At 45.5% G+C, this 15,506-nt stretch overlaps 1 protein-coding gene across 1 annotated transcript in view; it reads left to right on the top strand.

Annotated features, from left to right (window-relative positions):
* Positions 1–1,034: 1,034 nt before the first annotated feature.
* Positions 1,035–15,506, top strand: part of LOC126146284 (brachyurin-like) — a 30,727-nt gene continuing 16,255 nt past the window's right edge. Inside the window, exons 1-3 of the mRNA XM_049915610.1 lie at positions 1,035–1,152; positions 4,434–4,500; positions 9,177–9,345. Coding sequence (XP_049771567.1) covers positions 1,090–1,152; positions 4,434–4,500; positions 9,177–9,345 — 299 coding nt within the window. The 5' untranslated portion in view covers positions 1,035–1,089. The remainder of the gene's footprint in view (positions 1,153–4,433; positions 4,501–9,176; positions 9,346–15,506) is intronic.

The raw sequence follows: 15,506 nt of genomic DNA, 5'->3' as shown, positions 1-15,506 counted from the left end.
GTCCTGCCCATAATGCTCCACACGTTCTCAGTTGGGGAGAGATCCGCTGACCTTCCTGGCCAAAGTAGGGTTTGGCAAGCACGAAGACAAACAGACTGTCTTGATTGCGAACGGATATGACAGTTCCCCCTTAAATTTGACCTTGGAATTTGTGTCTGACAGTGTCTACTTTATGACTGCAAATGTTACAGATACATACCTTGTTCTTTCAGTATTTGGAAAAATGATACGTGTTCAACTGAGTCACAGGCTTTCTTGATATCAAGAAATGTGCAGCTTAAATTTTTGCTACAAATTCTCTGATGCCTTAGGATTAGCTTTAGGTCCAAGATATTCTCTGGATGTGAACGGGATGGTCTGCATCCTGCCTGATATTCTCCAGTTTTTTGTTCAAGTTGTTTCTGTGCTCTGTCGAGAAGACCACGGGATAGAATTTTGTATGCAACTGATATTATTGAGGTTCCCTTGTACTTATTTGCATCTGTTCTGCCTCCTTTCCTGTGTAATGAGTGAATTAATATATTTTCCCTATCTCTTGAAATTTGTTCTGTCCGCAAATTTCCTGTATAATTTTGGTGATTTCTTTTATGGTGTTTGAGCCAGCTGATTTAAAGATATCTGCTATGATTCCATCTTCACATGTATGCTTAATTAGTACATTTCAATCTTATCGACAGTACTAAAGTAAATAACCCAGTCCTGTGAAAAAAAAACAGCGCAAGCCGAAGCGCCCTGTTACAGGTCCAGCATGTGGATAACATTCTGAAAATTATTGAATTATTGAGAGCGGTGTGATTAGGAGCCATGAGGACACAAAGACGATAGCGCAAGATAACTGAACTGCTGTTGTAGGTCACAACTGTGAAAAAGTTGTGTCCGATATCAATGTCTTCTGTATGATATTTCAAGAACTTTTATCTCTTCGTTGATACACATGCCGAAAACCCTTGAAAAGTTAATCGACTGCTTCAAGATCACTACGTTAACTTTATCAGAAATTAAACAATTCCACTTCATAGCTCAAAGCTCATCGGTTGGCTAATATTCAAGGGTATAAAAAGCAGCGTCGAAGCACCCTTTTGGCAGGTGATGTTAGGAGACAAGATGAAAGTGTTGGCTGTATTTCTGTTTGCCGTAGCGGTCGGCGTTCAGGTAAGGTACTGCACTGTGGCGTCATCAAACATGTGTAAGGAAGGAGGTTATTATGCATTTGGAACATGTAACCATGAGCAACTATGCTTTATATTAAAACTTGTCTGGTATGACTAAACGATACAATATTGCAGTGCCTGTGTGTGGCGACATTAGCCGTTATGAAATATGTGAAATGTATTCGCATTTGCGAGTGTGTAGAACCATCAGCTGCGAAATGGAATAACGAATATGAAAATTTGTATCGGACCGGAACTCGAACGGATTTCCTACTTATCGCAAGCGGTCGCCTTACCATTAGGTTATCTGAGTCCGACTCACGGTCAGATCCAACCTTCCAAATGTCGTCAACCGTGGATCTACGACGTGTACTCGTGCATCCACTATGCATACTTTCGTACAGAGGAGTCATTTTACTGAAGTCGCTTGCCCAGTGTCGGCGGATGAATACGATATTGCTGTGCGGTTATTGTTCATAAGTACGATAGAAAGGCTCTCCGGACATGCGTGCATGTCGGAACGAACAGGAAATTTCATGACTACAGCCGATATGAAGTACATGAAATGTATTCGTATATGGTAATATGGCGACCGCTCGTGATAAACGGGAAATTCGTGTTGAATACCCGTTTATGCACAAATTATCATCGTCGTCCTTGCATTACACAACTGATAGTTCTATATATTCGCAAATGAGCTTACGGTCATCAGTTGTTAGTATCACACCATGGCAGTCCCAAATATGCGTAGCATCTTGTCGATGGTGGCTGGATGCTCGGCTTTTTCAGCGATGGTAAGTCCTATGTTTCCACTGCTAGCTTTGATCCTCTGTCTCTGGGTCACAGTGATACGCCCAGCACTCGTCTTTGATGACTGGGCGGCTGAATTAATACTCTGGATTCGCCTGACAAAGCTGTAACATTGAGTGGGCATTTAGAATCGGCGGCATATTACTTGACGCGTGTCTTAGATCTCCTCCGGTAATTCATTTTGATCGACGCACAATATTAAACTGACCGATCGAGAGACATATAAGCGAACTCCTAGTGAAGAAATTACATTTTAAAGGTTTTTTTGGGCAAATCTGTGTATGACATCTAACTTCTCATAGATAGACTTGAGCCCAACAGATATTTTTAGAGACTTGATGGTGGTAACTGCGAACACCAACTTCCTAGTTAAACGAGAACGAGTATTTTACTCTGTTACCGCAAACTGCATTTTTTATATTACTGATCAGCGGAAGGTACTTCGTGCACTACTGTCGCTTCCACCTTCGCCCTCTCCCCCCATCCCACCCCTCTTTTCCCGCTCCAGATACGATTAGTTCGTAGGAAGGACGATTACCGGTAAGTCTCCATGTGGGCTCGAATCTTCTAATTTTATCTTCATCGTCTTTTCGCGAGATGCAAAATATTTGTTGAGTCTTCTAGGAGCGAACGCTCTAGTGACTTTAACAGTAAACTACAGAATGATGAACAGTGCTTCTCTTTCAGTGTCTTACCACTGGAATTGGTTGATCATATCCGTGGTGCTTTCGTGCTTGTTAAATTGACCTAGATCTTCTGCATTTACCCTGCCAGTCTTATCTGGTATGGATGCTATAATGATGAGCAATATTCAACTATTGATCGAAAGAGTGTATGTTCTACGTAATCATATAATAGTGGTCTCTGTGTTTATGTGTATACAATAAATTACATTCATTTATGTTGAGTGTCCGTTGCCACCTACTGCACCAACCGTCTACCCTCTGCAGCTCTTCCTGCATTTCGCTACAGTTTTCTAGCGTTAACTACTTCTCTGTATACAAGAGCGTCATCCGCGAAAGGCTTTAAGGAACTTCCGACGTAGTCTACAATGTTATTTACAGTATGTATGTCGTGAAAAGTAATGGACCTACGCCCAAAGTTACTTTTACGTCTGAAGAATTCTCTCCGTTCAGAATGAGGTGCTGTGTTCTATTTACAAGAAACTCTTCAGTCCATTTACACAGTTGGTCTGGTATTCCGTACGGTCATACTTTCTTCATAACGCGGCAGTGTGGAATACACTGGAACGCCTTACGAAAGTCAAGGAACATGGCCTCCACCTTGGCTCTTGGTTCTTCTTCTTTCTGGGTCTCGTGGATGAACAGAAGAACGTGGGTTCCACACGATCGTTGTTTTCGGAACCCATGTTCATTCCTATAGAGGAGATTTTCAGTCTCCAGAAACGTCATGTTACGCGAACATAAAACAGGTTCTAAAATTCTACAACAAAGTGACGCCGGAGATACAGGTCTATAGTTTTGTACCCCTTTTCGGCGACCCTTCTTGAGAGAATGACCTACGCTTTCTACAATCACTAGGAACGCTTCGCTCCTCCAGAGACCTACGGGCACTGCTGCTAGAAGAGGGGCAAATTCTTGCACATACTTAACGTAGAATCGTATTGGTATCTCGTCGGGTCCAGTAGCCTTTACTTAGATGAGTGATTTCCTTTGATTTTCTGTTCCACGGCCACTTATATCATCGATACCAGCCATTCTGTTGTTCGTGCGACTATTTAAAGAAGGTACTACAGCTTTGAAAAAGACGATTGGTATCTCGGCCTTTTTTGTTCACAATCCGTTTCAGTGCCACTATGGTCACTGTGTGTCTGGACAGATGGCTTTTTTACCGATTTAACGTCAGACCACAACTTCTCTGGGTTTTCTATCAAGCCGGTAGACAGAATCTTCTGGGTATGTCTACTTCTGACATAGTCAGAATTTTTCTGAATGTAACAAAAGCGTACAATCTGCTGCACTGTAAAATTCTCGTTCTATTTACATCATAAAACTTCCTGGGAGATTAAAACTGTGTGCAGGACCGAGATTCGAACTCGGGACCTTTGCCTTTTGCGGGCAAGTGTTCTACCATCTGAGCTACCCAAGCGCGACTGACGCCGCCTCCTCACAGCTTTACTTCCGCCAGTGAGGACGGGGCGTGAGTCGTGCTTGGGTAGCTCAGATGGTCGCCGGCACGGTAGTTCAGCGTATTCGGTCAGAGAGCTCGTATGACTCTGCAATAAAAAACTGAGTGAAAGGATCAACAACGAACTTAAACGGATGTGTCACCCGTAACGACCAAACACAACGATCAACGACGGAAAAGAAAGGCACCGACTTCGAGTCGAGTTTCGGTCCATCACACAGTTTTAGTCTGCCAGGAAGTTTCATATCAGCGCACACTCCGCTACAGAGTGAAAATCACATTCTATTTGCATCATGTTCGAATGTTGTTTTTGTTTGTCTACAGGCGCTGCCGCAAAATGCAACACCACTGCGCAAAATCGTACCCATGGAAAAGACAATGCCGCTAGTGTGTAAGTACCATATCTACAAAATTTTATTGCATGCAATGCACTACCGAAAAAACTCAAGCTATATTGTTGCAAAAAACGGTTCAAATGGCTCTGAGCACTATGAGACTTAACTTCTGAGGTCATCAGTCCCCTAGAACTTAGAACTACTTAAACCTAACTAACGTAAGGACAACACACATATCCATGCCCGAGGCAGGATTCGAACCTGCGACCGTAGCGGTCGCGCGGTTCCAGACTGTAGCGCCTAGAACCGCTCGGCCACAACGGCCGGCTTATATTGTTGCAACAGTGCATATGGAGTACATCGAATGATTACATATACAGATCAATAGCACAAGCGTTTCTGCGGTATCAGGTATCGACACCTGCCGAAACACCCATATCTGTACGTGATGTAGCCTCCATCGGTGGCGACGCAAGTGCAGACTGTGGCATCCAGTTGACCGTGCAGATGGGGAATACTGTCCTGGGATATGTTATGCCACGCCTGTTCAGTTGTTCTGCACGAGTGTTGGTTGGGAAGTCGCACGAGTCACTTTTCAGCCCACCATACCCCATGCGTGCACAGTTAGAGGCATGTCGGTGAGATTATGCTGACCAGGGAAGATGCTGCACGTCTTGCAGAACATGTTGAGTTTTATGGGCAGTGTGTGGATGAGCATTATCCTGTTGGAACAATATATCATCTTTGCACGAACGGCAAAAGAATAAGTCTAACAACATTCTGCACATACCGAGTACTGGTTAGCGTATACTCCAGAAACACCAAAAGTGAACGAGAGTCGTAGGTTACCGCGCCCCGTACCATAAGACCTGGGTGGGGCCAGTGTGTCTTGGACGAATTCACTCCACAAGACAGCGCAAACGACCATCACTTGCGTGCAGGCAGAATCTGCTTCATCGCTGAAGACCACAGCGCGTCATTCCTTCTTCCAAGCGATCCTGTGACGGCACCAGTCGAACCGTGTACGACGATGCTGTGGCGTGAGTGGAAGAGTGGAAGACGGGCTAGATGTGTGCGCGGCCATAGTCCCACTGCTAACAACCGCAACAGCTCGTGTTGAAGCGGCTGGGCTGTGACAGCCGCATCACCTGGTCCGCAGCTCGTGGTCCAGTGGCTAACGTTGCTGCCTCTGGATCACGGGATCCCTCGTTGGGGATTTTCTCTGCCCGGGGGCTGGGTGTTTGTGTTGCCCTCATCATTTCATCATCCTTATCATCATTCGTGACAGTAGGTAGACTATATTGCGTAAAAATGGACTGCGTCATAATTGGGACTTTGTACAGGCGCGGCTGACCGCGCAGTTGAGCGCCCCACAAACCAAACATCATCATCATCATCATAATCATCATTATCATCATCATCATATATCACCTGCACATGCTGTCCTTACAATACGACTATCGTGGCGAGCGGCTGTGCTGCATAGACGTCCAGAACTTCATCTACAGGTGTGTGAATGTTCAGCTGACAAATGATACCAGCATCGCTGTGCAACTGACGCATCACATCCAACTTGTGTGGCAGTTTTCAAAAGGATCACCAAGCCACTCGGAAGGCCACAGTTTAACCCCTTTCAGACTCGCTCGGTTAGCTGTAGGATGTACTAATGCAAGGGTAGACACAGATGCCGCTCTTGCAACTACACCAAAACGCTGTCTGTTGACGGACGACGCTGAAACTATAATCAGTACATGTACTGTCCCCATTGTGGCATATACCGTCATCGAATCAAAATCGACGTCGCCTTTCCAGGGGTACTAACTTTTTCCGGCAGTGTATCTACTACCTACAATCTTTCTGTCTGTTTGCAGGATATAGGAGCAGTTTAGTTTTTAGTAAGTGGTATAGCTCTTTTTTTATCTACTTTTACATAATTAATATGTAACTGTTCGCTTCCTGCAAGATACAAATGATATACCTCTTATGACTGTTCAAATATATTTTAACGCCTGTGTTCCAGATTCTGTGTAAATAATGTTTGAAATGAGATCGTCACAGGTCCAAGCTGACAAGTGATTAACATCGAATTAATTGCGCCGATTCCAGGCTGAGACTGACCACTCAGGTCTCGATCGAGGGCCCGCATCTCGTGGTCGTGCGGTAGCGTTCTCGCTTCCCACGCCCGGGTTCCCGGGTTCGATTCCCGGCGGGGTCAGGGATTTTCTCTGCCTCGTGATGGCTGGGTGTTGTGTGCTGTCCTTAGGTTAGTTAGGTTTAAGTAGTTCTAGGTTCTAGGGGACTTATGACCACAGCAGTTGAGTCCCATAGTGCTCAGAGCCATTTGAATCTCGATCGAGGCTTTACACTGTTCACGTGTCTTGACCAGCTGTTCCAGCCCTGGCAGGCGATCATACTACGGGTCTGGTCTACTGCCAAGTGCGAATCTATGGGATGTGGGAATTGTGTCCCGGTGTAATAATTTTGGCAGTAGCGTAGTAAGCGAACTCCGGCAATGGTTTTAGACTATGGCGTGCACCTGGGCACTTCTGCGTCAGCATCTTTCAACACGATATTTGGCTAAATGGAAAGTAGCTATACGTTAAAAATCTAACGAATGCTACTGCTTTTTGGAGGCAGTAAATTTCAGAACCTTGGGTTCCGAAGACAGCTTAGTGGAGTTGGAAGATAGGTCAAAAAATATCAACAAGCATGTAGAAGAGTTGAAACGAGCGAAGTAAAAAAAAAAAAAAGAGGGACGTAATATAACTTAGTCAGATAAAAGAAATGGAGAAAAGTATAATTTACAGTAGACAAGAAAATTACAGTCTCTCTTACAGATATTGAGGGAATCTCCGAACGAATCGTAAGACCATTTTTTTTAAAAAAAATACGTGGAGAATATAACATGGAAATCATTCAGGAAAAACTCAAACATCTTGTCTGTAGAAACTGTTCTTCCACTGCCACTATGTTCATTTAATCTGATGCCACTTATCATAACATACAATACAGTTACAACTCGAAAATCGGTCACGCATCACGCACTAATACGCCACAGTTCCTTATTAATGCGAGTAGTCTCATTTGTGCCATGGCGGTAGTCTGTACGCAGAATTATTACTTACTACACAATTACTATTTACTGCAGAATGTCTAACCTTCAAATACAAGCACTATTCGAAAATATTACATTGGAGCTAGCGAGTATACTGATGTTCCTGCCGGCCGGGGTGGCCGAGCGGTTCTAGGCACTACAGTCTGGAACCGCGCGGCCGCTACGTCGCAGGTTCGAATCCTGCCTCGGGCATGGATGTGTGTGATGTCCTTAGGTTAGTTAGGTTTAAGTAGTTCTAAGTTCTAGGGGACTGATGACCTCAGAAGTTAAGTCCCATAGTACTCAGAGCCATTTATTTTTGATGTTCCAACTACTGCGAACGGACAATAGTATCAGCCACTTTCATGTTAGCAGAAACAAGCGCGCTTATCACTCAACAGTAAAGAGTCATCAAATAAGTTATGCACACAGGATTACAAGAAGAACATTTCCTGAACACTGGAAACAATGCGTATGACTTTACGGATAAATAAGTCAGTTACGGGATGCTGATCTATCACAAAGTACTTGGTGCTGTCTGTCGGGGATACGTGAACTCACAGTCGGCCTTGGAAGATTATGATTTGGCTAACGATAGGTAAATCATTCAGGATTTTGATCCATGACCCCGGCTCAATGAACTTCCTATGGCAGACCTATTGAAACAAAATAGTCATCTGAACATAATTAAATATAAGGGGCAGTCAAATGAAGAAGAGACGGATGGAAAAAGTACGTAAACTGTTTATTACTTCAAAAGTTATTGTCAGAATTGTTAATACATTTGTCCCTCTGTGAGACAAGATGGCCAGTGCCTTCGTGGAAAAATGTTTGCGGTTGCCTGCAAAACAATGATTCTATCCAGGAGTGCACCTCTTCATTCCAAGCAAATCGACGGCCACAAATGTGGCTCCAAAAATATTGAAGTCGCATGTGAAGAGATTGGGACTATACTGAGTACGAATAAGGGCTTTCCAGCGAAACTTCTCCAGTAAACAATCTTGACAGCATGTGGGCGGGTATTATCCTGCGACCGAATGACCCTTTCCGTCACTTTTCTTCCTAACGTGTCTTTTAAATTTCAGCCTACTCTTATCATTAGAAAATTGTGCTCTGAGTCTATGTCCTCTTGTGATTCGTGAACGAGCCGGCATTTATTTCCGATCTCAGTTAGTCTTTCTCTTCTCTCATTCTTAATACTAAGTCCATATTCTCCCGTAAAGGCTTCGTCTACTCCGTCCCCTGCAACCGCGATCCAGTCTCCCCTGACTATTAAATTTTCATCATTTACTTAATGAGTGACCCGTTCAATATCCTCCGTTCAATATCCTCTTACCTTTCTCTGTCTCTTCGTCTTCTATTTGCGACCTCGGCATGTATATTTGAACTATTATTCTCGGTGCTGTCGAATCCGATGAGAACAATCCTGTCACTGAATTGTCTACAGTAACTCACTTTCTGACTTACCTTCCAATTCATAATGAATCTTGTTACTGTAGGATCGCTTAACAACACCAAAATTCAGAGTTGACCCAGAATGTGATAGATGTTTCATTGAGAATGAGAGCAAAAACCTCGGCCTCCACCGCAAGCAGCTCTTGAGCTTCCGCCCCGTGACCAGTTTCCCGCTTGTTGCAGCTGGACACCCAGAGGCTGAGGACGCAGGGGGCCGCATCATAGGCGGCAGCAGCGCCTCTCTGGGCCAGTTCCCGCACCAGGCGTCCATCATCATGGACAACTCCTACCTGTGCGGCGGCTCGCTCATCTCCACCTCTGCCGTCCTCACCGCGGGGCACTGTGTCTCCGGGTGAGTTGCATACATGTATTTATTTATTTATGTATTTAATAGCTGTTCCCGGCCGTGCGTTGCTGTGACTCAGTCTGGTTAAATGGAAAAGAGGGAAAAGAGGTAGTTCACGTTTCAAATACGTACTCCCTCTCCCCCCGGTCTCGGTCCATCTTGTCCTCCCTCTCTCTTTGTATACCTCCTCCTGCTTCCCCCTTTATTTGCTCATCACTTCCCTCCTCTGTCCATTTTCTCCCCCCCCCCCCCCACTCTCTCTCTCTCGTTCTCCTCCTGCCCCCTCCCTCTGTTCACCATCTCTTTTCCGCTTTCTGACTGAAATTTCTCCCTCACTTCTGTCCACCTCCTCTTTTCCCTCTCTCTGACCTTGAGCATTGCTCATCCGCAGAATCCGCTAGGCCGTACAGCTGTGTATTGCGATACGCAATGGAGCTGAGACTCACAGAAATGCACAGGGGTGTCTCACACAGATAGCACCTCAGGGTGCTCCTAAGAGCTACAAAACCAGAATAGCTTCTCGGCTTTTGGCAGGTTCAGTGTATAGTTTTCTTGCTTTTCTTTCTTTTTTGGGGAGGGGTTGGGGGGAGGGATCAAGGCGCTTCATTCACAATAATATACAGCTAATTCACCAACAATTTTTACAACTTCACAAACACCAGATCCTTTCATCTTTCATATTGATCCACCTTCCGACCTCCACGTGCCCTCAGAACAATAGGGACTGAAGAGCATAAATATGATGTACCAATATCTTTTTTAAAATGTTCGTTTCAACTCAAATCTCAGAAAATTCTTCACATATACTTTTGAAATTTTGACACAACATTGTATTCAAATATATACTGGAGTGCCATATGTATAATTATATCATGTGGCGCTCCAATAGGTATATTAAAGCACGCGCGTATTCGAATGCAGCGTTGTGTCAAAATTTAAAAGGAATTTAATCTTTTGAAAAAATGAGCATTTACATTTTTATTTTGATAGATTTCTCACGTTAAGATCGTGGCCTTCAGGTCTTTCCTTACATGTAACTAGGACTGGTTAGCACAAGTTGCTGTCCTGCAATTAATCCAGCATGTTACAACTCCAAAGACTTAAATCTTACATCTCCGATCCAGCTTAATGCCTCCCTATACGTGGATCGTAGTATCGTCATAGCTGTCCCTCCCTACATTACTTACATGGTTATACCTCCCCACGTTACTTATATGATTATAGAGGCTAGTTGTTCTCCATCTATGGCTTAAAATTAAGGAAGAAGTCATTTGTAGGCAGTCTCAATGTTGCTGATTTCACAGCAATCCTGCTTGTCTCTGCTATGGTGTGATTTGGATACATACTCTTACATTTGTAGCCGTCAGTCTCCGCTAAAGTTTGTCGTCAAACCGCAACTCGCTGTTACCTCTACAGGCAAATGTTTTACAAACTCCGTTAACTCTCGTCGTGCATTTCGACCTAGATGTCGGACGGTTCGTCGACCTTATTATGGTCTGCAATATACTCCTCTCACCCGCTAGAAACGTCGACAAAGCCACGAAATGACACGTTGTGATACCACCACACCTGATATTCTTCAAGGCCTCTTTATAAACATCCCGTGCGTAAAGCAGTGTCGTCTTGTGAAATACTTAAAATGCCAAGCCGTCTTCTTCACAACACTGAGCGTCTTCCTGAGTAATACCACTATTACGAATATGAAACGTGGCATATTTCAATATTTTATTGCAGATACTTTACAAAATGACGCCGCAATACACCCAGAAAGATTTTAATGAGATTGACAACGACTGCGAGATCCTGTGTCACTCTGTTCCCACCGATGAGACGAAACATTATGACTACTTACTTAATAGTACGTTGGTCCACTTTCGTATTGCACTACAGCACCAGTTCTGCGCGGTACTGAGTAGTCAAGTCCACGGTAGCTTTCCCGAGGATGTGGCACCGTGTGTCTACGCGAGGGTCACACAATACCCGCAAATTATGTGCCGGTGGTTTGTGGGAGCGGAGCTGTCGCCCTATAGTGTCTGCGGTACTGATCGGATGAATCTAGATGCAAATATACACTCCTGGAAATGGAAAAAAGAACACATTGACACCGGTGTGTCAGACCCACCATACTTGCTCCGGACACTGCGAGAGGGCTGTACAAGCAATGATCACACGCACGGCACAGCGGACACACCAGGAACCGCGGTGTTGGCCGTCGAATGGCGCTAGCTGCGCAGCATTTGTGCACCGCCGCCGTCAGTGTCAGCCAGTTTGCCGTGGCATACGGAGCTCCATCGCAGTCTTTAACACTGGTAGCATGCCGCGACAGCGTGGACGTGAACCGTATGTGCAGTTGACGGACTTTGAGCGAGGGCGTATAGTGGGCATGCGGGAGGCCGGGTGGACGTACCGCCGAATTGCTCAACACTTGGGGCGTGAGGTCTCCACAGTACATCGATGTTGTCGCCAGTGGTCGGCGGAAGGTGCACGTGCCCGTCGACCTGGGACCGGACCGCAGCGACGCACGGATGCACGCCAAGACCGTAGGATCCTACGCAGTGCCGTAGGGGACCACACCGCCACTTCCCAGCAAATTAGGGACACTGTTGCTCCTTGGGTATCGGCGAGGACCATTCGCAACCGTCTCCATGACGCTGGGATACGGTCCCGCACACCGTTAGGCCGTCTTCCGCTCACGCCCCAACATCGTGCAGCCCGCCTCCAGTGGTGTCGCGACAGGCGTGAATGGAGGGACGAATGGAGACGTGTCGTCTTCAGCGATGAGAGTCGCTTCTGCCTTGGTGCCAATGATGGTCGTATGCGTGTTTGGCGCCGTGCAGGTGAGCGCCACAATCGGGACTGCATACGACCGAGGCACACAGGGCCAACACCCGGCATCATGGTGTGGGGAGCGATCTCCTACACTGGCCGTACACCACTGGTGATCGTCGAGGGGACACTGAATAGTGCACGGTACATCCAAACCGTCATCGAACCCATCGTTCTACCATTCCTAGATCGGCAAGGGAACTTGCTGTTCCAACAGGACAATGCACGTCCGCATGTATCCCGTGCCACCCAACGTGCTCTAGAAGGTGTAAGTCAACTACCCTGGCCAGCAAGATCTCCGGATCTGTCCCCCATTGAGCATGTTTGGGACTGGATGAAGCGTCGTCTCACGCGGTCTGCACGTCCAGCACGTACGCTGGTCCAACTGAGGCGCCAGGTGGAAATGGCATGGCAAGCCGTTCCACAGGACTACATCCAGCATCTCTACGATCGTCTCCATGGGAGAATAGCAGCCTGCATTCCTGCGAAAGGTGGATATACACTGTACTAGTGCCGACATTGTGCATGCTCTGTTGCCTGTGTCTATGTGCCTGTGGTTCTGTCAGTGTGATCATGTGATGTATCTGACCCCAGGAATGTGTCAATAAAGTTTCCCCTTCCTGGGACAATGAATTCACGGTGTTCTTATTTCAATTTCCAGGAGTGTATTAATGCGAGTTCACTATCATGCTCTTCAAACTACTGTAGCACCATTCTGGCCTTGTGACACTGACACTTATCCTGCAGGACGATGCCATCGCCGTTGCGGGCCCTGAATGAGAGGATGCAGGTGCTCTGGAATAATGTTCACGATATCCATAGCTGTCATCGTGCCTTCGATTACAGCCAAAGATTTCATGGAAGCCTAGTTGAGTGTCCGCTGTAGCTTAGCACTAGCCCCACCGACCGGCATTTGTGGTGCAGTACATGTTTCGAGCAGCGGTTCGCCTAGATGGCGGCATAAGTCGACACAACCATCGATCTCGTGTAACAAATTTTAAATTTCGTTTTCAAGAAATCGTTCACACGGAGAATCATACAAACATACCTTCTTTTGACTACCGGACATACCTTCTTTTGACGACGTATGGACGTCATAGTAATAAGCATCCCTGGCGTAGAGAAATACTGTAAGTGAACGATTTGAAAGCAAATAAATCACCAAGTCAGGACGGAACGCCAATTCGGTTTTACTAAGAGTACTCTACGGCATCGGCCCCTTATCTAGCTTGCATTTATTGTGAATCTCTCTTCCAGCACAAGGTCCCAAGTGACTGAAGAAAAGCGCGGGTGACTTCACTAAGTAAGAAGGGTAAAAGAACGGACCCGCAAAATTACAGGTCAATATCCCTAACTTCGGTTTTCTGCAGAATCCTTCAACACATTCTCAGTCCGAATACAATAAATTTTCTTGAGACCGAGAACCTTATGACAACGAATCAGCATGGTTTTAGAAAGCATCGCTCGTGCGAAACTCAGGTTCCCTTTTTCTCACATGACGTACTGCGATCGATCGATGAAGGGCAACAGAAAGTTTCAGTATTTCTAGATTTCCGGAAAGCATCTGACACGGTGCCTCACTGCAGCCTGTTAACGAAGATACGAGCATACGGAATAAGTTCACAGATATATGAGTCGCTCGAAGACTTGTTAAGTAGTAGAACCCAATATGTTGTCTTCGTCACGAGAGCATCAGGGAAGTGTGACAGGACCAATGTTGTTCTCTATATGCATAAACGATTTGGCGGGCAGGTTGGGCAGCAATCTGTGGTTGTTTGTTGATGATGCCGTGATGTACAGAAAAGTGTCGAAGTTGAGTGACTGTACGAAGATACAAGACGACATATACAAAATTCGTAGTTGGTGTCATGAAGGCAGCCAGCTCTAAATGTGGAAAAATGTAAGTTAATGCTGATGAGTAGAAAAAAAAACCTGCAATGTTCAGTTACAGTATTACTAGTGTCCTCCTTGACACAGTAATGTCTTTAAATATCTGGGCGTAACGTTGCAAAGCGATACAGCGATATGAAGTGGAAGGAGCATGTGAGAATGGTGGTAGGGAAAGAGAATGGTCGACTTCGGTTTATTGGGAGAATTTTAGGAGAGAGTGGTTCACCTGTGAAGGAGACAGCACGTACGATGCTGGCGCGACCTATTCTTTATTGCTCGAGTGTTTGGGGTCCGTACACAGGTAGGATTGAAGAAACACACCGAAACAGAAACGGGCTGCTAGATTTGTAACCGGTAGATTCGAACAGCACGTAAGCGTTACAGTGAGTCTTCGGGAACTTAAAAGGGAATCCCTGAAGGAAAGGCGATGTTCTTTTCGAGAAACGCTGTCGAGGAAATTTAGAGAACCGGTATCTTAAGCTCACTGCGGAATGATTCTACTGCCGCCGACGTACATTGCGGGTAAAAACAACGAAGATAAGATTCGAGCAACCAGATCTTATACTGCATCTGTGCTATATGGGTAGCGTGCTTGATTAATAACCTAAACGTCCTCGGTACCGGGTTCGAAATCCGCCACAGGTTAAATTTTGATTAATAACCAGCGCTGCTGGCCAAAGACTTCTGGCATAAGAAGTCAACCTCATTATCCAACGGCCTTGTCAAAGAGGGTGGAGGAGCGGACAGAGATTCAGGGCACTCTCTTGCCCTTGGGGTGGAAAACTGCTCCTAAAGGCAGAAGAATCAGCAATGATCGATGGCAAGGGGATGCAGAAGGAAATGGGAACCACTGCATTAAAGACACAAAATGGCTCTGAGCACTATGGGACTTAACATCTTAGGTCATCAGTCCCTTAGAACTACTTAAACCTAACTAACCTAAGGACACCACATACATCCATGCCCGAGGCAGGATTCGAACCTGCGACCGTAGCGGTCGCGCCGTTCCAGACTGTAGCGCCAAGAACCGCTCGGCCACACCGGCCGGCTGAGTGTCAGGTGGGACAGTTTTGTTATGGCTGGACGTCCCAATAATACCAGTATTTATAAGGGAGCGTCGTTTGGTGCCTTGTTTCGACTTAGATCTTTCAGTGCTCTGTAGAATTCTTTTCGTACTATCATATCTCCTATCTGTAAAATTGCCTTCAAGTGCATTTTCCTTGTATAGCACTTCTGTATATTCCTTTCACCTTTCAGCTTTCCTTTCTGTGCTTAGTATTGGTTTTCCGTCTGAGCTCTTCATTTTCATACAGCTGCTTTTTTTTCTCCAAACGTCTCTTTAATTTTCCTATAGGTGGTACCTTTGCCGTAGTTATATATGCTTCTAGGCATTCCAGCATAGAGACTTTGCATTTCCTGTTAATATCTTTTTTCACCTTTATATTGCCTTT

Source organism: Schistocerca cancellata, chromosome 2 (assembly GCF_023864275.1).
Source record: "Schistocerca cancellata isolate TAMUIC-IGC-003103 chromosome 2, iqSchCanc2.1, whole genome shotgun sequence".
NCBI lineage: Eukaryota > Metazoa > Arthropoda > Insecta > Orthoptera > Acrididae > Schistocerca > Schistocerca cancellata.
The sequence above is the reverse complement of the archived record's forward strand: the minus strand, read 5'-3'. Positions and strand labels throughout refer to the sequence as shown.